Source organism: Cebidichthys violaceus, unplaced genomic scaffold (genome assembly GCF_023349555.1).
Source record: "Cebidichthys violaceus isolate CVI_PGR_0920_01 unplaced genomic scaffold, fCebVio1.0.p SCAF_2, whole genome shotgun sequence".
NCBI lineage: Eukaryota > Metazoa > Chordata > Actinopteri > Perciformes > Stichaeidae > Cebidichthys > Cebidichthys violaceus.
This window is the reverse complement of record NW_027176372.1, coordinates 23,288,932-23,311,431: the sequence shown is the minus strand read 5'-3', so window position 1 is coordinate 23,311,431 and position 22,500 is coordinate 23,288,932. Positions and strand designations below refer to the sequence as shown.

Below are 22,500 nucleotides of genomic sequence, written 5' to 3'. Positions count from 1 at the left end.
CTGACAAAATGTTCTCCAGTATCTTTTGATTTCATTTAATTTTGTACTGAAATGAACAGAAAACTAAAAGTGACCGAGATATTGTTGATTTCTCTGCTTCCAATAATTGTACTGTATAATATTTATGTGCTATTTTACTTTGTAACATCTATGAAAGGACAGCAGATGTAGAATAGTCTTTTGGCTGACTCCGGCACATTTACAGTAGTCGTTTTATTCTAACAGTAACTCTAACGACAGACTTGATTAGAATGTGAAACACACACAGTCATCCAGAGTCACTGTCGGCGGGTCGGGTGCGTGCTGGTGCTGGTGTTGGTGGTGGTGCTGGAGGATGGAGGTGCGTGTTTGCAGGCATTGAGTTTGATCGTATGGGTGAGAGAGGGTCTAACGGCGCCTGCTGGCGGATGCTACTCGGCACAGCGGGTGAGCCGGTGAGAAGAGAGAGAGCAGAATGTGTGGTGGCAGAGCAGCGGTGAGTGTTCTGGTCCAACCCGGGATGACTCATGCACATGATGACACATTGCGGGTTAAAAGGTGAGGGTCCCGCTCCAAAATGAACAATTCCCAGATCATAAATACAAAACGTCTGGATTTAGGAACGCTGAATTGTAATTTGAAGTGGGACCGAGCCTATCGGTGCCGTGTGGAGGAATGATCAGTCTCAGTCCAAAGTGTGTGTCCCTGTTCACATGCAGGTTCATTGGAGTGGAGGAGGGGGGGGAGGAGGGGTGGGGGGGGGGGGGCAACCTGATAAATGAGTTTTTACCTGCCTTGGGGAGAGGGGCCCTGCCTGTTAACCCCCGTACACACACTCTCATGGTCTGGGAGTCTCGGGTGTATGCTGTGCCACTGGCTTTGGCTTCCTCAGAGCGATTAGTTTGGAAGACAAGGACTCACCCTCCTCTTCCTCCTCGGCCTCTTGTTCCTCGGCCGGCGAGCGCGTGCGGTGGACGCTGCCGCCGCCGCCGCCGCCGCCCACCCGCTGCTGCTTGGCCCCCTGCTGGGCCTGGTGGGAGTCGGGCGACTGGGTGACCATGCGCGAGCGCTGCAGAGCCGTGGTGTAGTCCGGCGGCCGGCGGCCCGTGTGGCCGGCGGCGGTCGTGGGGACGGGCGGGGCCGGGTGCTGCCCCTCGGCGAGGTCGGAGATGGTCAGGGCGGTGTAGCCGGGGGGGGTCGGGGGAGGCTCGCGGTAGCGGCTTTCTTTCCGCGCTGAAGGGACACAAAAATGAATTCAACGTTAAGAAACTTCATCACTACATAAACGTCATCAATCGTCAAATGCAGCAGCAGGACTTTGAGGCGGAGTCACTCACTAAGGACGCCTTTGCCCCCGGTGGTGATGGGAGACGGGGAGGGTCGGCCGAGCTGCTTGGCCTCCTCTGACCCGGTGGATGTGATGCTACTCGTTTCTGGGTCGGCGTTGACGTCCTTCCCTCCTCTCCTCTTGATGGTGCCGGTGTCTCCCTCGGAGTCCTCCCCCCAGTACGCGGCCGAGGACGAGGAGGAGCTGGCCGACGCCCAGCTCCCCCTGGCCTGGGCTGCCCACAGTGCAGCGTGTCCCCCCAATAAGGCCTCCTGTCCGCTGGGCGGGAGCCCCCCGACGCCGCCTCCCCCTCCGCCTCCGCCGAAAGCCAGAGTCTCCCAGCTGCGCCCCTGCTGCATGGTCTGGATGTTGTCGTGGGAACCAGAGGAGCAGGAAGTCCAGGAGCCGCGGCCGCTGTCTGCGGCATCGAGGGAAACCCGATCGCCCTGATCCTGAGTCAGCTCCTCTGAGCTGGGCGAGGAGAGCACCGTAGGGCAGCCGGTGTAGATGCCCCGGCAGTCCTGCATCGACGAATACGACCTGCGATACGACGCAAACAACAAAGACTTACTCAAGCTTTAAGCTCACGTAAATAACAGCGCTTCACTGCACATTAAACCACTCCCACTTCCTACCCGAGGCTGTACTGGTCGGGGTCGGTGGTGGCTCTTCGCTCCAGCCGCTGTCCCCCGACGTGCGATTCCCCGACTCCCCCGGAGTGACGGAGCCTCCTCTCGTCCTGGGCCATGTCGAAGGAGGAGTTACTGACCAGGCTGGAGCGGGAGGAGATCTCACTGTGACCGGAGTCCGAGTAGGCGTCTCCCATCCTGTTGTAGCCTGGAGGAGAGGAAGAGGGGAGGAAATGTTAAACTAGAGAGGAAAGGAAGTGTTCAACCCTCAGTCCCAAGTGTTGTGAAAGCTCGACCCGACGAGGATGAGGAAGCTCTTAACACGGCCCCCTACATGCTGAAGCTCCACACATCGAAATAACTCATGGCTGGTTCATCATCATCACTCACACACACACACACACACACACACACACACACACACACACACACATACACACACACACACTGCAGGGTAATTGCAGAATGCCACTTCCGAGTGAGCCGACCAGCTCTTTAGGGATCGGCGCGTCGGATTCCTACTGAAACAGCAGTTTGCTTCCCGCTGAAGAGTGCGGAAACGTTTAGATAACGAGAGCGCAGGGAGTTGAAATTACACAACGGAGTCGGTTAAAATATGGAGAAACCACCGGTGAAGATTGCCGACGCGTGTAAGTACATATTTTCTAGTTATGGGGGAATGTCATTGTGGCATTTGCTGAAGCCCAGCTAGAGAGTTGAACGGGAATCAATATATATCAATAAAAAAGAGCCACTAGTAGGTGACATCATTAAACACATTAACTCAAACTAAGACATATACAAATACAGTGGGTCTTATTTTGGAGGAGAACACATCTGAGACAGAATGCAGTGCATGCTGGCAGCCACCAGGTGGCGTTTGTGCCACACTGTGACAGAAGGAAGGAGCCTGGAGACGGTGAGGGAGGGAGGGAGGGAGGATTATTGGCTTACCCTTCTTGGGCGAGCTCTGTGGGGAGGTGGGAGGGGAGGAGAGCTGGGAGGAGGCGTTGGACACGGTGTCCTCTGGCTGCCGGCGGTGCCTTTCGTTCCCCTCCTCTGACAGAGACAGGATCTTCTTCAGAGACTGAGGGGAACTGGTGCCTGTGAACATTTACAAGACGATGAGCAGAATTAGTATGAGGAGCACATTGCCTGCCACCCCCCCATGCAAAACTGCTTGTCTGGGATTTTTTCTTTTTGTGATTTGTTTGTTGTCAGACAGCCTCTAGGTGGCAGCACTGTCACAAAGAAGCTGTCTATCCTATTGTCTGCAAATAACAGGAGGAGGAACAGTAATGGTGGCACCTCAAAGGACGAGTGAAGAGGACCTTCTTCCACCTTAACAACACTGGTGTACATATTATGCATGTGTTGATAACATTATGTATCTTATTATAGGGACAGCTGTAGCCACGGTTATTAGAAATAAGAAGATTCTAGCTTAGATATGACGTGACGTCCTTCACAATAAAACACAAGTAGAGCAGAAGCTCTTACTGATGAGACAATACCTAAAAATAACGGTTGTTGGTATACATTTGAATAAAATCATCACTATCCCATCATCTTGACCTTACCAAAAGGCGGCAGGTCCTTGACTGGCACTTTCTTCCGGGATGGGTAGAGGGCCACAGCGGGGACCTGGAGGGCCTGGCTTCCTTTGGCCAACTGGCCCCTCTGTTGGCTGGCCGCTCTGGACACGACCGGCGAGGTGTCCGGTCGTTTCCCACCGGCGTTCTTGGGCACTGAGTCGGGTGAGGAAGAAGAGAGGCGCACATTTGAGTACGAGCGTCGGTATTCACTGCTGGAGTGTCTCGTTTCTCCACTGGCCCCACCCAGTCTCTCATTTCTAAGAAAGCCTACATCTTTTAATTATCCCTCTGTGTGTGTGTGTGTGTGTGTGTGTGTGTGTGTGTGTTAACTCACATGTGCTGATGGAGGGCTCGCACTGCATCGACAGCGTCTGCAGACTCTCCTCGTTGGTCTCCAGGCTGAGGTTGGACAGGTACTGTTTCACCTTCCTGGCCATCTGGGCGTCCTCGTAAAGCTTTTTGGCGTTCAGGAAGGAGCTGCGTCGCACCCTCTTCTTGTGGCCGCCCGTCTGCGTGACGTCGAGCACCGCCGCGTTGGCGCTACCCTGGCTGAGGGACCTGGTCACGCACGCACGCACACGCACACGCACACACACACACACACACACACACACACACACACACACACACACACGGGCACCCCAAAAAAACACGAACACACGGAGAGGAAGGCAGACGAAGACGCAGACAAACACACGGAAAGAATAGAGGAAGAACTTATTAGCATGAGTCTTTATCTAAGGATACATGTAGAGGTGACACTACTGGGCCACACGGGGAGCCTGGTGTTTAAACTTGGACATGCAGAGAGCAGCTTTAGGAATTTCTCTCAACTCCAAAAGCATTCCAGTCATTCCAGACAGCGGGGGGGGGGGGGGGTCAAACAAAGAGGGGGAGCTCTAACAGTGCAGCACGGTCATAGTTTACATTTCTGTGGCTTGAGTCAGAGTAGTAGTAGTAGTGGTGGTAGTAGTAGTAGTAGTAGTAGTAGTAAAAGCTGTACTCTCACATGGTTGAGACGTCATGTTTGTCTCTCGTCAGTGGACATTTACTGACTTTCATTTCTAGGCGTTTCCAGCATGAACGGTTGAAAAAGTTTGATTCCGAGAGACACCGACTATCGGCATATACAATTTGTGTTATGTGTGTGTGTGTGTGTGTGTGTGTGTGTGTGTATGTGTGGCTTCTCATTTCGTTCACAGTAAATGTCATGTAAGTATTACGTTGGTATGTTGTAATTATGACTTAGCACCTCGTATTCCCGAGATTAAGATCTCATAATTACGAGATACAGATCTTGTAATTACAACACGCCCGAGTCTTAATTATGAGATACAGAATTTCTCACGAATTTTTTTTTTTTTGGACTGAAGTGAATTGAATGTGCCAGTAAATGCACAACAATCTCCCATTTGACCACAAGAATGTAAAGCATGAGAATAAAAACAGACTTAGTATCCAGAATATTTGGAGGTTTGACATGAAGATAAATCCTCAAAGAGAGGTCAAACTGAAGCTGCATGCATATTGTTAGGTCAAACAAGGTCACATTCACTAATGTGAAGCTGTAATCCAACAGCAATAACATGAACTTGTTGCATGTTTAGGATGCATGTATTAGTCTGATGCACAGCAGCTCTCATGTTAAGTTTACAGAAGGTGAAATAGTGCAGTGTTAGCACCTTTGGTTAGGCTCAGGCAGTGTTAGTGGGAGGACTCAACTCAAACCGGTTAACGGAAACAAGACTTCAGAAAAGAATGAAAAGAAGCAGGGAGGGCAAAAGGTCGTAGGGTCACCACCGGACTTACCCTAAACTTCTCCACTTCTTCTTCCTAGAGGACGGGCGCCATGAACAGAGAAGCACGGAGGGCAAAAGGGTGGATGAGCAGAGGGAGAAAGAGACAAAGCTTAGGACAGGAAAGACCACCAAGATCACCAAAAGAGAAGCAAAATTTCACCCACGTGAAAAAGTCAAGAGAGGAAATCAAACGGCAACACACCGCTAAGAAGTGACATCATCAGACAAAAGACACACGTTCACAGGAGCATCTTATGCCAACAATGTGTACAGAGGAAACGGTCGCCAGAGGGAACAGCTGCTCGAGAGAAAAGCGTGACGCGGAAGTCTTCACTGAATCTACGTGAACCCGGCTAACCCCGGAGGACCGGTCCTACGGAGAGAGCGGAAAAAGGATCCTTTTTTAAAAAATCCCAAGTCTGGCTTGGAGAGGCGTCTTACCGGGTCCGGAACATGAGAGCCGGGTCCATGTTGACGGAGGCCATGCGACCGACGTGGCGAATTTCTTTGGCGATCATCCTCAGCTTCTCAAAGTTCACCAGGCCGTCCACTTTAGAGTCGTTGCCTGAGAAACGAGGGAAGGAGGAAAGTGAAAGTGAACGTGAATGACTCTCACGGTACACTGCAGGAACAAAACACCCGATACGACCCTGCAAAGCCACCACCACGAAGGTGGCATGAGTGATACTAGCATGTTAAGAGGTGGGATGTTAGTAGGTCATCATCTACCTTCGTGGAGGAAGGTGAGGTCCTTCTTGATGACGGGGAACAGCGGGATGATCGGCGGCTGGAGGTTCTGATTGTTGAGGACGTTCCTGTACTTGGCCATGTTTCTGGAGGGGTCGAAGAGGTCCTGCAGGTCCCCGAACAGCTTCTCGTACTTGCTGGGTAGCTTCTCCCACGTCCCCCTCAGTCTGGAGACCGGAGCCAGGTTCAGCCCGCTGTGAGAGGGAGGAGACGTGTTAAACATGGCCGCGGGAAAACAGTCCCAATGAATTGCTTCCTAAACACAATTTGCTTCACGTATATATTCATCTCCGTCTCACCTGATGATGGCGAACATGGAGTTGAAGTTCTTGCACTCGCGGCAGTGCAGGGCGATCTTGATGAAGTGCTTGACGGTCTTCATGCGTTTGATCTGGTTGGGCTCCCGCGTCGCCTCCGTGGCCACCCAGAAGGTCTCGTGGTTGATGGCCTCCTCGAAGCGCTTCAGGCTGGCTGAGCCCGTCTTGGAGCGCAGCTTGTACAGGTCGTCGATGTACTCGGTGGGTTCGATGGCGCAGAAGAGCTCGAAGGCCCGCATGGACAGCTGGGTGGCAACCTCCACCGTGCTGAGCTGCAGCAACGAGATCTGGCCCTCTCGCAGGAGGTCCTGAGCGTCGTCGTCCGAACACAACGTCTCCGTCTCCATGTTGCTCTTCAGGTAGTACCTGAAGAAACGGGACAATGTGTTGTTTGTTTCACTTCAATGAAGCACAAGTGACGCTGGTTTAATCTCTCACATTTTCAAGATTAAATGATCAATTGAGGTCAGTTGTACAATAAAAATGATTGTTAATTGAAGTTAGGAGTCCTGGCAAAATTGGCAGCACAGTAATGTTACAAAATCAACATTTTAGGGAATAAGAATAATCCAACTTCAGACGTAATCACCTGCCACTCAGTTGAATCCTGTCGGCCAGTTTAGACAGCTGGTCCGGCAGCCGCCTCTGCTTGATGACGCCCTCCGGTGTGACGGACACCTCGCACAGAGAATAAGCCTCCGGTGCCGCCGTCAGGGCGAACTCCCTGATAGCCTGCGCCACCACCTCCTTAGCCGTCGTGTCCTTCCCGATCATGATGTAGCGAGACTGCTGGTCCGCCTTGAAGACTCGTAACACCTGGTCCGACATATCTGGGGAAGAACAGAAGCATTCACGTCGACTCATGGGTTCACGGTGTTTCCCAGGAACCTTCTCCACCAAAGCAGTTTGTTGCCGTCACCGTCATTCATTAGTTTGATCAGAAACACAACCCCCACCGATCACATGACCCTCCAGAATAAAAGAAATAAATCAACACCCATTGTGCCCTCAGAAAACACAAAGCTCAACAGTCAGCGCAATGCTGTTAGCTTCACTTAATTAGCGTTCACTAGCATGAATGCAGATTAGCTGAGTTTTTATGTTATGTGAAGAAACTAAAAGTACAGCAGCTGATTAACGTCTGACGTAGAGGCCGACGGCGCTGACAAAGACGCGACTGTGCCGGGGAGAAGCAGGATCACACGGACCAGAACATACTCACTCTGTACGACCGGGACTGCAAGAACACAAACAACACGTGATTCAATGTTTCTGGATGTTTTATCACAGCGAGGCCAGTGAGCCTTTACAGCAGAGGGTTTACCTCGTATTAAAAGAACAACGGTGACGTGAAACAGAGGAAGACATGATGATTTGTTGCTACAGCAGCTGAGTACACACCAGGCTGGTTGTTGAAGTCGAGGATGCGGTGGTGAGACTGCAGGAGGTCTGGGTTTGACGACGAGAGGTTCCCGCTGACGGGCAGCGCCGGAGCGATCTGCTTGGACTGCTTCATCCCCACGATGCTGTCGTCCTGCGATTGGCCCACGCAAACGTCACTATGGAAACAAGAGGGGGGTGTGAGACGGCAGTTCTGTCGACAGCAGGCAGGGGGCGATATTTGTGTTGGAAGCTGTGAACACCTCTGGTCATAGACTACAGTCTGCAATACATAGAGCCACACGTTTACACCTAATACCGGGTGATTTGGAGCAATGTCAGGCTCACAGTGGGGGTTGGGGAACCGAAATCTCAGTCTGACAGCTGAACCTGCTCATTAAAATTAACTGAGAATATATTCATATGGTTTCAGAGCCTGTCATTATCAGCTGTGTGCTGCAACGGTACATCCAATCTCTATTGTAAGAAATTACAAAATATGCAGGTTTTCTCTGCAGTATTTCATAGTATTTTCATCTTTTGCATGAATCAGAGTTGCCAAGTCATGGAAAAACTTCCTGAGCTTTTTACAATTTGGGAAACAAACCGGCCAATCGGAGGAGGTCGTGCGGATCGCCGCTTCCTCTCTGCACAAGCTTCATGTTACGAGGGAAACACAAGCTGCACTCGACTCATCACATTTCTCTCCCTCTCTCATGCTTTCATCATCCCTTCTGATAGAAAACAAACACTGACCCGCTGTACTCCGGCGAGTAAGCAGCTGTGTGCAGTTTACCGGCACCATCAAACATAATGATAGGGTGCTAAAATCTGAAATCTCTAACATTTACCCCTCAGTGCCGTCTAGACATGTCACCACGAGAAGCTATCTTGAGTTACTCCCCTGATGAACGTTAGTCGCTCTTCTTACTTGTACGGTTTGGGCGGCAGGATGCTGGTGAGCGTCTTGTCGAAGATCTTCTTCAGCTTGTTGCGTCCTCCCACCGAGTTGCTCTTCGCCTTCTTGCTGACCTTCTCCAGGCCCATCACCTGCTCCACGTCCACCGCCAGGTCGGGGATGGAGTAGCGGCTCGCCTTCTTGATGTCGCCGATCTTCGGCAGGTGGGGCGCGCCGTTCTTCCTGCTGTCGTGTTCCTCCTCGCCGTCCACGTCGTGGTCGTGTTCCGGCCTGGTTAGCAGCTCTTTAAACACTGGAGGCAGAAGGGAAACGATATTAGTATTATAAAATGATCGAGTACAAAATGCTGACGCGGTTGGTGTCATAAATATAATGAAACTTTACCTAAAAGGTTTGTTTTCACAGTTATGGACAAGTGGGTGTTGTTCTTCAGAATCTCGTTGGCTTTGATGAGCTGGACGTTCTCAAAGTTCTGCCCATTGACCTCCAAGATCTGCAGAAAGACGACAGAAGAAGTATATCATTACGTTGTGCATTTTAACAGTCCAAAACACAGAACTCGTAGCTCTCAAGTAAAAATAAATCTGAAGTGAAGCACGTGGATTAAGAGTCAAACGTCAGGCCTTACTGGATCTGTGCAGGAAAGCGTAGAGCCTTGAACTAATGTAAATGAGGTAATGAATGACCTCTGAACTCCATGTTTTATTCATGGGCCGAAGGTGCAATCATCTGACACGTTACACATCGTGACATTTAGTCCAACAGCGCTCGTGACACCGCCGTGGTCCGTGTCACGTTGGAATCGTCTAAACGGCTTGACCTCTGGATCTGGGCCGGATATTTGCATTTTAACGCTTCCTCTTTAGCGGAAGAGGAAGTCCTCTTTGACTGCAGCGTGCGTACGGGCTGTCCTCTGCTGCTGGGAAGCCCAGGACGTCTGCTTCGGGACCGGCGGTGATTAGTGAGACGCTGCGTGGAGTTTACTACTTCGGGGCTACCGCCAAAGGCTCGATGACAAAACAAAATGGGATCGTGAAATGATGGCTCCTGAGTGAATGCTGGTCGTAGCTGAAGCCGTTATAAAAAGGTGTGAGCGGGCAAGGAGAGAGCGAATGCTTCAGAGGATGCCAGCTTCTCCCGCTTCCTTTTTTTTCTCTCGGGGAAACAGCTGCAGGGGATGTTTGGAGTCAAGAGGGCTTAACTGGCATCCAGACACTCTCGAGATGGTTTCAGGGATTAAGGGACTTTGCTTAAAACCCGGAGGAGAGCGCAGAGCGTGAAAAAAACGGTTGAGAAGTCAAGTCGCGAGAAGAAAGCCAACGCAGGGCGCCCACAGCTGCCGGCGAGCTCAATTTAAGAAGAAACAAACTCTAATGCTAGTTAGAGCGAAATGTAAAAACCCAATTTCACAACGAGAATGAAGTTCCAGCACAAGAAGAAAAGGATCGCTTGTGCTGGTCTGTGTGACGACAGTGATTTGTACTCACAGTTGTAGCCTAGGGGGAAAGAAACTTGTCTAACTTGAAGGCCATGAGCAGCTGACTCTACAGTTTCCCTCCCTGCAGTTCAAGTTTAACAAACCGCACACACACACACACACACTTTGGAAGCGATGCGTGTCCGTGTCTGACAAATGAGAGGCCACCCTCACCTGATCTCCACGCTTAAGGCCGACTTCCGCCGCCTTGCTCCCGGGCTCCACGGCGTCGAGGAAGATGCGGAAACCTTTCTCCTGGCCGCCGAGGAGGCTGAAGGCCAGCGGGGAGTCCCTGGACGGCTTGGTCAGCGTCACCAGCCGCGGCTTGGCTTTAGCGGCGCACGCTATGTTTAACAGTCTGAGGTGGCCACACATTTTCTGAAGAAAAAAATACAAGCACACGACACAGATGTGAGGACAGTGCAATAAGTGGCAACGCACCAAATATATTCCAGCAGGAGATGAATCCCTCCACTTACTTCTTTTTCCAGATTGCTTTCAAACTCTTCCAGAAAGTGAGTCATGGCAGAGTCGCCTTCAAAGTCGTTGAAGTGATTGTTTACCCACAGCAAGACTACCCGCGTAACCTGCAGCGAGCACACGATCAGCATGGGTCAACATACAGTTAACCGGTTGACTAGCAGTGCATGTATCAGAAGTGCTTATGGGTTAACAGAAAACCTCCGTTTGAATTAGAGGCAGAGGTCCTATGTACCACCCGTACCTTGTCCCTGAGACTGGGGTCGTGGAACCACTCCAGGAGCTTCTTGCCCACGACCATGGGGCTGGAGAGGAAGGTCCTGTAGGTCAACAGGAAGTCCTCGATGTAGGTGGGGTCCACCACCGAGTGCTCCTCCACCAGGTGCATGGTGAGGCGCTCCGGTGTGCCCTGAGGTTCAACGTCATGGCGTTAACTTTAATGCAACAGGACGGCTTTCAAATACGTAGCCGGGGGATTATTTGTGAATCTAAATCTCTTCTTTTAGTAAAATGTAAATTGACTCGTCACCTTGATGACGATGTGTCCTTTCCTGGTGCCGGTGCGGTCCAGTTCGCGGTGCTCCTTCACCATAACGATCTCGCCTTCCTCCTCGACCTTCTGCATGTTCTTCTCCACCTGGTTGAGGATGCAGCAGTAGTCCTGCTGGGCTATGCACACGAACTGGACAGGAAGGGACAAAGCGAGAGTTAAGAGACAGATTTAGACGCATTTTTGAGACAATACACTGATCTAAACTACCGTCCTCACATCTTATGTTATAAGAAAACAGCTTGTTTTACTCATTGCAGACACTGAGCTCAGCTCTCGACGATTAAAGGACTAAAACCGCTTCAGTGTCTTCACTGTTTAGTACTTTAGTGCCATTAAACACATGATGCCATTAATGTGATCTGGCTCTTTACACCCGCTGGCCTATTCTCTTTCAAAATGGCTGTTTCCCACATTTAATTGGATGCTAAGCGTGGAGTGGGTCACAGAGGATGTTCATATAATAGAACGCTGTGGTTCTTACCCCCTCTAACTCCAGCCCACACTGAGATGCAGATGAAACGGACCCCTTGATACTAAGCAGGGACACAAGATCCTACCTGGCAGTCGTCCACCTTCGTCTTCATCACGCCCTTCATGTACTCCTTCTCCATGGTCGGCGACACCCCAAAACTGTTCCCCATGCACAGGATCTCCGTCCGGCCCTCGGGGTACGTCACCTCCACCGAGCCGTTCAGGATCACCGACCACGAGTCCAGCTGGACCGAGGCACACGCGGAAATATCAAAGTTTAGATGTTTGGAAGAAACGAAACAACAATAAAAACTTCAGATTGAGTTCAGTCTTGGAATATTCCCAACAGCTGGCTTCCCTTAATGAGTCAAAGTTATTTATCAGAAAGAAGCTACGAGGAGAGCGCTGCACTAACAGATGGTTTACCGTCCTCAGAGGGACGCAGCAACAGGGCGGGATTATTAGAGCTGCAGAGTATGAAGATGCAACACAGTCAAAGGACTGTTACAAGTGATGCGTGCCGTCTAATTTCTTATGCTTTTTGAGGAATTACATGAAAATGAGGATGTTTTCAAGAATGTCTGAAAAGCAGAGATTCACATCTTTTACCCCCGACAGCAACAACAAGCTCACTGAACCCTGAGCTCTCTATGAGCGGACATTTAGCACGGTGACCGGGTCTGCTCTCTATTATTTGAGTGCATCAGAGAAAGAAAACAAGCAAAATCGTCTTCATTGAAACCAGAGAGAGAGAGAGAGAGAGAGAGAATAAGTGATTCCTCCTCCAGTTGCCTGGGGGATCTTAGATAAGGCCTGGCAGTCCAGGTTATCCACCATTCAGATTTAATAGAGCAGAAAAAAAACATTAAATGGAAGACGAACGAGTCACTGGTGTGAAGGGGTGAGACTATGGTTCAGTTCCCCGAGAGACACAGACAAGATAAGGTCACGAGACCGGGCTTGTGCATGCATGAATTTGCACCAACACACACACACACACACACACACACACACACACACACACACACACACACACACACACACACACACACACACACACACACACACACACACACACACACACACACACACCTCCTCTCCGTCGTTGAGAACGATGGTGCCGGCGCGTTCGACCACGGCGAAAACCATGACGGCGCAGAGTTCCCTCCTCACTGACATGGTCATGTTGGCAAACGCCGGCAGTTGATGCATGAACTCCAGTAATTGCTCTGCGAGAGAGACAGAGGAGAGACAGAGGAGGAAGTGCAGGAGGTGGAGAAAAAATAAATAAATTAATAAATAAGAAGCAAAACCCGGAGCAGAGGAGGAGGAGGGCGTGCGGCGCTGCTGGCACGCCGGCGTCGCCCCGGAGGCCGGAGCATCAAAACGGATCATCAACACCGCCAACAGCCGACGGAGGAATCATTATCCGGAGAACATAAAGCCAAATATCAATTCCATCGATATAAACCTTCGAGGCGTGCCAGAATAATTGCTGACACTTCACTCAATGACCTCTGAGTAGAGTTTTGCAGACGCTGAAGCACAGTTAGCGCTCTGATCAAGTTTAGAGACGACCAACAAAACGGTCTTTATGACTCATCGAGACGCAGCTGAAGATTCAAACTGATAATCTGGCTGTTTACTTTTCTTCTGTTGAATCAGAAATAAAAGCCCAAATCACTCGTGTCATTCGGCCGACAAACACAAATACAATCGGTTCACGACCAAGACGAGCGGCGAACCACCACACTCTCAAAGCTGGAACTATCCGACGGTTGTATTTCTGCTGACTAACACGAATGAATCAATTATTAAAATACCCGTGACTCAGGATGATCCCACAGATCTCACTGAGGATCATCCTCTTCAGCACAACGTCGTCCTGGTGGAACCTGACACTGAGGGTCTGAGGACCATGCAGAGCTACCAGGCATTGGTGCACTCAATTACTGTCACCTCCTCTCTTTTACTGGGGTGTGTTGCAGAGATTTCAAAGCAGGATCTTTAAAAAATAGGGCACATGTGCACAGCTAGTGAGTAAGAAAACGTCCTTTGTTACTGAGGCGAAAGGCTTTAATATTGGGTGTATTTGACTGGGTGTGTCAGGAAATACTTTACACATATAATCCAGGGTGCAAGACATTCTGCAGCACCCTTCACTGAGGTCCAAAGTGGGAAAACACCCTCCCCTCCCTCCGCCTTCTACCAACCAGCCCGCTCCCCGTCCCGGCTGGCCGGCAGCAGTCTGGCGGTTCTGGCTGACCTGTGCTTGGCATGGCAACAGCGTCGTGTGTGAAGCTGCAGAAGCACTGAAAGTTTAATGCGCTGGGAGAGGTGAGGCGAGAGGATGTGCCGGAGTGACCTAGAAAAGCCTGCCGGCAGAGGGAGGGGTGTTCCGCAGGGGGTGGGGGAGGGGTGGCTGGCACTCACTCTCTACATCCAGTGCATCATCATCATCATCATCATCCTCCTCCCCCAGTCCAGTCCACACATCTGTAGCTAAGCTCTGAGAGTGTGTACTCGTATATGTGTGCTTTTAAACATGCCTATCATGTCATAGCTTTAAGGGATATGATACTGAAAGCCTGGTGTGGCTTTGGGAATTACTCGAAAGCCTACATCAGTTGTGACCGATTCAAGTAAGAAAGGAAGGCGTGGCTTTTTACAGCGCACCGAGTTCTTCTAGAACTGGGACGAGGAGTACGGTCCGCGTGTGCTTCTCATGGATATCTTTGAACAACACACCCTTCTCCGATCTCTGAGGATCGCACAGAAAGTAGACCGGATGCAGTTTTGTTTTCCGGTCGGCTCACCTATGTCGTCGTCGGTTCTGTCCATGGGGTCCTTCTCCAGGCAGTCCCGCACGATGTCCCGGCTCATGAGGGGGTCGGACGCTCGCTCGATGTCCTCCTCGTCATCGTCCTCCTCAGAGTCGACGGCGGTCTCTGGCAAGCCGCTCAGGTCCATGTCGCCCGGTTCGTTTTCTGTGGCCTGCGAAAAGAGGAAAGAGATGAAGAGACGAGTCAGTTACCTGAGGTCCAGAGCTCGACAAGGTGTGGGGGGGGGGAGGTTTGGTTTCTCCATCCAGACCTACGGCACAAAACGTCAAAGGTCAGACACCGCACCACCTACCTGAACGCTCCTTACAAATACCTGAACGCTCCTTACAACGATGCTTTAGATCGTCAGCTAGACGCCTGAAAAGCAGAGAAAATGATGGCAGCTGCTGACCGAGCCAGACGGGTGAAGAATCAGCATAATGAAGATACAGAGGCCACACACACACACACACACACACACACACACACACACACACACACACACGGCTGAAGTCACTTTACAGTACAAATGATCAGCTGCGACACATTTCCAACCAAAAGCAAAATAGCACAAGAGCCTCTGTGAAACCGTTCTGACACATTTAATGAAATAGTTAGAAGTTCTTCAGCATCGTATGAGTAATACAGGCGTCAACAACGCCGCACACCAAACACTCTGCTGTGCATAGTAACAGGCTAATTAACTCCAAACTTCTCCCTCTCCCCCTCAGCAAGCTCCACCGCCTGCCTGGAAGCCAGATCCTGTTCTTTGAAAGCATGAGATGAAATGCGATGAGGAAAATGAAGCGAGATCGGGAGCGAAAGTAACGCAATTACTTGCGCAGGAGCGATACTAACAGAGTTCTCCGCCCTCATCAAAGGAAACATTTCTATAGATGACAGAATCGTCGCCGGTTCACGCTCTCGCAACGTGAAACCCTCGCTCGGAATAAACCCAAAGCCCCGCTTCACCGCCACGGTGTGGAAAACAACCCTTCTCACCTCGAGCTGCTGCTCAGCCTCCAGCTCTTAATGGAAAGAGAAGAAAAGGTTGCCTTCGCAAACTGTCCACGAAAATCCCAGAGCCAGACGCATCTTCGCCTCCCAGACTGTCGGTCTGCTTTTAATTTTTCACAAAGCTCAGAGTCTCTCACAGGAAAGGAAACCCCCCCCCCCCCCCATGTCATTTCCCCTCAAAACGCCATGTGCAGAGGGCTCATCAATGATTTACACCAGCGTCTGAGTGGCCACACACACACACGCACACACACACACACACACACACACACCCACCCCCCGGTGGGCGGGGTCGAGATCTGGTCGTAGGAGCGAGGCCTTCACGGATCGAGGTGCAGTGCATCTTCTCTCAAAATATAATAAATCAATAAGAAGAGTCTTCACGGAGCACCACAGGAGGGACTCCTCACATGGAGTTGAACAGTATTCCCTGAGCGCTCGTTGTCCTCAAACCTCAGACGGCTGCATATTCATCGCCCGCTTTCTACAGATGGACAGAGGACACGCTGGACGGGTCCACCGCACTGTGTTTGCATCTGCAGCAAAAACACAATAAATCAGCGGAGGATGCATATTCATCGGTGGACGCCACAGTGACTTGACTCCTCTCTTGACGCGCCGCGTGGACATCGCTGGTTAAAACCAGAGAGCCGGCACGCCGCGTTTAAATACAGGTTGCCGGCGCAGCCTTTGTTTATGGACGGAGGCTCGTTTCGTGCCGTCCACGCATCAAACATCCATTAATGTGCAGTAAGCATTACACGTCGGGCGGGCGAGCCAGGTGTCGTTAATATTTCATCAGGGCTATTCTTGGATCAATGCTTTCAAAGTCCTTCTGAAGAACCAATTTCATGATTTATTCAGACGCACAACAGCGCGCCGTGTCGCCGGTGACGTGAGAGTGATGTGGAAGCCGTGGTTAAACTGTCCACATGCTCCTCATCGAAACAAGCTGTAACCCCCCGCCCCCCCCCCCCCCTTTAAATGGTAAAGTCTACCCCCAAGTGTAAAGAACCGGCCTCCCCTGACCCGTTTATTCAGACAACGCCACCAAGTGAAGACCACAAAACACGGGCCGCCATCTACGGGCCGCATTATTCATTGTGAAAGCTGCAGGGTGCAACGTAAGCTGACAGAGTGATCATGCATAAACCAGCGGTCTGGGGAGTGACGTCAGACACCTCAGAGCAATAAAGTTGTGATTTGAACTAATCGCAACCAAAAGACATTTGTGCAACCAGTGAAAAAAACCCAAAACTGTTCGGTTCAACAGTCCAAACCCCCCAAAATATGGAATTCACCGACATAAAAGACAAAGAAAACCAGCGAACACTTGATCAACAGAAGGACAAAAGAAGCGCTTCATCATCAGAACAGTCACACATTCATTTTCTCTCAAGTGACTCGTTGTTCCAGCTCCGGTTTGGACGGCGGAGGGAAGCGTACTAAGCGTCCGAAAGGTAAAACAGATGTAAGCAGATCACAGAGACAGCTGAGCGGAGAACTTTGATCACATGTGACGTGAGACGGCGATTTAACGTGTCCCAGTGTATATATAGTGCTTAGAGACGGAGCAGCTGTTGCTGCAGATAGATTAAAAGATGTTTAGAGTTTGAGGAGAGGGAGGGAGGGAGGGAGGGAGGGAGAGAGAGACAGGGGAGGGAGGGAGGGAGGGAGAGAGAAAGAGACAGAGAGAGAGAGGGGGAGAGAGAGAGAGAGAGAAGGGGGGAGAGAGAGACAGAGAGAGAGAGAGACGGGGGGAGAGAGAGAGACAGAGAGAGAGAGAGACGGGGGGAGAGAGAGAGACAGAGAGACGAGAGGGGGAGAGAGAGAGACAGATAGAGAGAGAAAGAGATAAAGAGAGAGAGAGAGAAAGAGAAAGAGAGAGAGAGAGAGAGAGCGAGAGAGAGAGAGGAGAGAGAGAGAGAGAGAGCGAGAGAGAGAGAGAGAGAGAGAGAGGAGAGCCTGTTCAACCTGCTCCAGCCACAGCTTGGCCAAACAAACGCACACATCTTTATGATAACACGACACTCACACAGGGCTAACACGCAATTACAAATCTGCATTCAAACAATATGATCTAATGCCTCTTGCGAGCACGCACACACAACACACACACACACACACACACACACACACACACACACACACACACACACACACACACACACACACACACACACACACACACACACACACACACACACACACACACACAAGCCAAGAAGAGGTCCAAACAACACAAATTGATTGTGACTGATGCCCCCTGAGCGCAGTCACAAGGCCACTTACAAACACACAAATAGGCACACAGCAGGTGACGGTGCAGGGAGCCAATAGGGTGGGTGCTCTGTGTTAAGAGGATTAGTCGCAGGGTTTGGGGCCCGTCCACGGTCACGGGATGCTCTGTGTGTGTGTGTGTGTGTGTGTGTGTGTGTGTGTGTGTGTGTGTGTGTGTGTGTGTGTGTGTGTGTTCTTTTTCAGCTGAATCCTGTTGTATTTACCACTGAGGGGGTTAAAGTTGCTGGAGTATATTTAAATGTCCTTCCGTCGGTGTTACTTATTTAGTCTAGTGAATAACAGAATATCAGAGTCTACGTTGCTCTCTGCAGCGCTGTAGCTCGTAAAGCTCCTTGTAGTCACGGCTCCCTGGGGGGGTCTGGTACTCGCTGCTTTGAGGTGATGAGAGGCGGAGCTGGAGTCAGGATGTAGGCTGGCCCACCTGCCTGCCCGCCTGCCTGCCTGTCCCCCGTTGAGCAGGGACAGTGTCCTATTAGTGTCTCGTGGCCACTCCGTCTGCCAAAGCGTTCACAGTCCCAAAAAGTTCTGCGTCCCGGCTTAACGAGAGCAACCCGCGGTCCCCGGAGGTTTCACAGAGGGAGGGTCTCACCGACTGGGCTTCAGTTCTCTGACTTAATGAACCCGCAAAGACAGCTTTCATGATACGGTAGACTAGCTAACACGGTCACGCTACTTTAAACTAGAAGGTAAGCTTTTACCAAAACACATCCAATTATCAAAGAAAGTCATTTTGTTTCAATCGTTTGAGGACATTTCTCTTGCTTTGTTTCTGATAGATGAGCAGATTGATACTCTCATGTATGTGTAAAGTAAATATGAAGCTAGCTTAGCTTAGCTTAGCGTTAAGCCAAAAAAAATAAAACTAGAGCGAAGAACGACGACCCAAACTCGACCGTGTGAGGTTTAGTCTGACATGACCGACCTCACGAGCCCGGTCAGCGTTAGAGAGTTACTTTATTAATCCCGCAAGGGGACATTTCACGTCCAGCTCACATACTAGCACAGACCGTAGCTGAACTATGCCAGGGGGGGGGGGGGGGGGGGGGGGGGGGGGGGGGGGGGGGGGAGAAGAGGTCCAAACTGGGGGATCCAGCGGCCAACGGGGTGGCGTCCTTACCTGATAAATGTCTGACAGGCTGCTGCTTCCAGAGTCGCTGGTGATACTACATCCTGAGTGGCTGGAGGAGACGTGGGTCACCTGTGGGTGCAAGCCGTCGGCCAGGTGAAAGTCTGCTGAAGTCTGCGGGGGAGCTGCACGTACACACACACACACACACACACACACACAACACACCACACACACACACAACACACACACACAACATACACACAGATGGTCAGTATCAAGCCAGCTCCGCCGCCACCATTGGTCACTTCGCGCTAACACTCCTGCTGGCTGCCAGCCAAGCGGCGACACACTTAGCGGCTCGCTGTCCTTCGGTTGGATTGAAGGTGGCGCGTAAAGACGTCTCTACTCGGGAGCGTTTCTTTCTCCGTTTCCTCGTTTTATCGTTTCAAAGTGGACGAGTCCTTCCCATGAAATCAACAGTGGCTGTTGTAGGAAAACACAGTTTTTTTGTTTTGCATGTGATTTAATACGCCGAGTACAAAAGATCGCCCCGTTAACGTTAATTGGAAAGCAGCCTAACACACCCTCCTCTTCATGAATACTACGAGGATCATCTTTGTCTTTATTCCACAACTGTGATTATACAACGTTAACGGAAACAAAAAACATATTAATTAGTCCCACTGCCAGAGCTCCACTTTACACATCGCTTATTATCAAAGCAAAGAGGAAAAGGCTTCATTAAATCCTCCGCTTCCACAGAATCGGTCAAAAAAACATTCATCGAGTTTCACGCGCAATATAGAATATAGAATTTAAAGACGGCAGCCGAGTCCTCGGCCTCCTGTGGGCCACTTTAAGAGGCAGAACGCCTCTGAGAAGTGCTGCAACACTCAAGAGTTCACCAATAAAAAAGTGCTGCACAGATCAAGGAAACACCCTCATTAAAGAAACTCAGGGGGGGGGGGGGGAGACACCCCTCTGAGTTATTCATAGTGTGTAAAGTAACAGAGAGACGCGCTGTAATTAACCACAGTGTAACTGAGCCAGCCCACTTCTCTGTGGAGATGACCCTGAGATGTGAAACATCAGGAGCTGACGGTTTGAAGACGAAGATGATTTCAAACAAACAGCTGTTTGTGGTGCGTCTGAAGAAGAACATGTATCTATATGTGAGGCCATTAGAGATGTTTTCTGACATTTTACAGACTAAACAATCATCAACAAACTGAGAAAGTAATCAGCGCATCGATGAATCGGTACACTACTGGCAGTGTGCAGCACCGCTTAATGAAATGACCAGAGTACAGAACATCTCTGAAGTCCTTTACATATTAACATGACGTTGACTTATAAGCTGTAAATATATTACTTTATGTTTTATTAAAACTTTATATATTATTTTAGTGCTTTCGAATGAAACCCATCATATCTAGAGAGCTACGGGGTTAAATATGAATTTAATCAGATGGCGTGAACTGGTTCATGGAGTCTATAGACATCAATATTTCATGAACAAATGTTTTATTTACCAACATATATCTGACACTCAGCGGGGGAGACTCCGCTCCGAGCCGCTTCAAACTCCACTTCTGGCTGCGGCGGATCATCAATATTAATCTTTTACACCTAAAATTCAAACATGGCCGACATAAACTAGGTTGCTTCACTAAATCTAAAACATCTACAGAGAGAGAGAGAGTTTAGCCGTGTGTTTACATGCTGTATGATTTCAGATCGTAAAACAAGATTTGGGATTTTATTTATGCGTTTTAAATGTTCTCTTCTTGACCGTGAAAAACCTTTAACCCAGAAAGTCCAGAATATGAATGTACATTTCATCTTTGCTCCGGTAAACCCTGACTGTGGGTGAGACACTGGACACTATCCAGGCTTTCAGCTCTTCTTCTCTGATGTGCAAAAGGTAAAATGGTCTCTGAGGAACAGGAGGGTGTCGTCTGCATGAGAATGCACCTTTTGGGCCGTAAACAACAACACCGCCTGGGATAGTTTCTTTTGGGGGAAATAGCAAACACCACGAAGCCTCACTTTGGTGACAAACGGACTAGATTGAGACGGAAAATACGTATCGGGAGGTTCATTTGCAAGTAAATGGGTTTGAGAAAACGTCACCCCGCTTCTGAAGCACTCGCAGGTTAATTAGTTTTGGAAATGCGAGGGAAAGTGGCAGAATTATCACCGTGGAATATTCGGAAAACTAGCTCCGACTAAAAAAAGGGCTTCTCAATATTCATGATCCGCTCCGAGCTCGCGGCGGCGGTTCGTGGCACCGAATTGATTAGGCGGAAGGTGTGGCGAGATGTTTGGAGGCCTTCCTGAGCCGCTTGTCGAGAGGAAAAAAAAAATGAGAAAATGAGACGCATCCGTCCACAAGGCGAGAGACCGAGAGCCAGACAGCGCAGCTCCGGTGGCACCGAGGTGTGATTCCACTACACCGTGTCAAAGATTACCATCACGTTTAATTATCTGGCTGGCTGCACCAACCAAAGTGGCCGACCGGAGGGGCCGACCGGAGGGCCCCCCCCCCCCCCCAATATTCCCCTCGTCTCTCAACGCCTCCAGCTGACTTCCACCTTGTTGTTATTATTACTGGCTGGGCGTTATTGTGTTATTGTGTTACTGTGTGGCGTGACGAATCCCTTTGTCTGTTTGTAGCTGCGGCGGTGATGAAGCCTCGTCCCACTTCCTCCTGATGACCATGGAGCAGAATGTCACTGTGGTGTAACACAGGAGCCCAGAAGAGGAGATATGTTGGAGGTCCCATCATGACGTCTATATCTATGACCTGACATCCGTCACAGAGCGTTGTGGCTTTGAGGCTTCCACTTTCTAAAGAGTCATTCTTGGATTTAGTGACGATTACAAAAATATAGACAATCAGCAAACTTATTGTTTAAGGAATATCTAAGAATATCCTTTAAAAAAAGAACTACTGTAGGTGAAAACACTACTAAATTCCTAGACGCGGCCTTCTAACCAGCCACTGGAGTGGTTTATATGTCAATAATAACATACCCACTGGTTTACACAACCAGCTGGAAAGGTCCCCCGCCCCCCACCCCCCATAAACTACAAGCCCCGCCCCCCAGGGCAGAGGGGAGAGATAAAGGGAAGGCAGGACAAGCGGGATAAAGGGAGCGGATAACAAACACTTAATCCTTTCTCTCCACTCATTTAGGTCATCTGTCTGTCGGCCAATAAGCCAGCGTCCATTCAGTCTGGAAGCACGTGGTCCACTGACCGCTTCGGCCCGATGGCATGCAAGAGACCGGGCCAAGATGGATGCCAGCACACTAACAACAACACTGACACACGTCCTCTTCATTACGCTTTTACGCAATCAGTGGAACAGCCGTACATGCACAGAGCGTCGTTAACCCCCGATCGATCTGCAGGGTCTGTGCGGACGAGCTATTATTTAAATCCAGCAATCATCCACAGCATGAAGTCGTGACGCTTCTCCTACCTTAGCTCGGCTCCTCTGCACCTCTCTGCTCTGAAATCAAGCGCCCTCTCGCCAAACGAACGAAGCGAGCTCTGCAAAAACACGTACAATCCTTCGTCACGGGAGGATTAAAGCGTCGCTCCGATGCTCGA

The 22,500-nt window shown here is 50.2% G+C and overlaps 1 protein-coding gene across 1 annotated transcript in view; it reads right to left on the bottom strand.

The window, feature by feature from the left end:
• The window catches only part of rapgef2b (Rap guanine nucleotide exchange factor 2b), a 56,575-nt gene that overhangs the window by 3,873 nt on the left and 30,202 nt on the right, over window positions 1–22,500 (bottom strand). The window contains exons 4-26 of the mRNA XM_068715483.1: window positions 21,524–21,617; window positions 18,931–19,284; window positions 14,490–14,667; window positions 12,766–12,902; window positions 11,760–11,918; window positions 11,179–11,331; window positions 10,894–11,058; window positions 10,649–10,756; window positions 10,344–10,547; window positions 9,077–9,185; window positions 8,705–8,984; window positions 7,795–7,952; window positions 6,983–7,223; window positions 6,376–6,759; window positions 6,059–6,270; window positions 5,771–5,894; window positions 5,340–5,363; window positions 3,865–4,088; window positions 3,516–3,683; window positions 2,890–3,039; window positions 1,942–2,143; window positions 1,317–1,846; window positions 770–1,212 (exon numbers count right to left, since the gene is read on the bottom strand). Coding sequence (XP_068571584.1) covers window positions 818–1,212; window positions 1,317–1,846; window positions 1,942–2,143; window positions 2,890–3,039; window positions 3,516–3,683; window positions 3,865–4,088; window positions 5,340–5,363; window positions 5,771–5,894; window positions 6,059–6,270; window positions 6,376–6,759; window positions 6,983–7,223; window positions 7,795–7,952; window positions 8,705–8,984; window positions 9,077–9,185; window positions 10,344–10,547; window positions 10,649–10,756; window positions 10,894–11,058; window positions 11,179–11,331; window positions 11,760–11,918; window positions 12,766–12,902; window positions 14,490–14,667; window positions 18,931–19,284; window positions 21,524–21,617 — 4,753 coding nt within the window. The 3' untranslated portion in view covers window positions 770–817. The remainder of the gene's footprint in view (window positions 1–769; window positions 1,213–1,316; window positions 1,847–1,941; window positions 2,144–2,889; window positions 3,040–3,515; window positions 3,684–3,864; window positions 4,089–5,339; window positions 5,364–5,770; window positions 5,895–6,058; window positions 6,271–6,375; window positions 6,760–6,982; window positions 7,224–7,794; window positions 7,953–8,704; window positions 8,985–9,076; window positions 9,186–10,343; window positions 10,548–10,648; window positions 10,757–10,893; window positions 11,059–11,178; window positions 11,332–11,759; window positions 11,919–12,765; window positions 12,903–14,489; window positions 14,668–18,930; window positions 19,285–21,523; window positions 21,618–22,500) is intronic.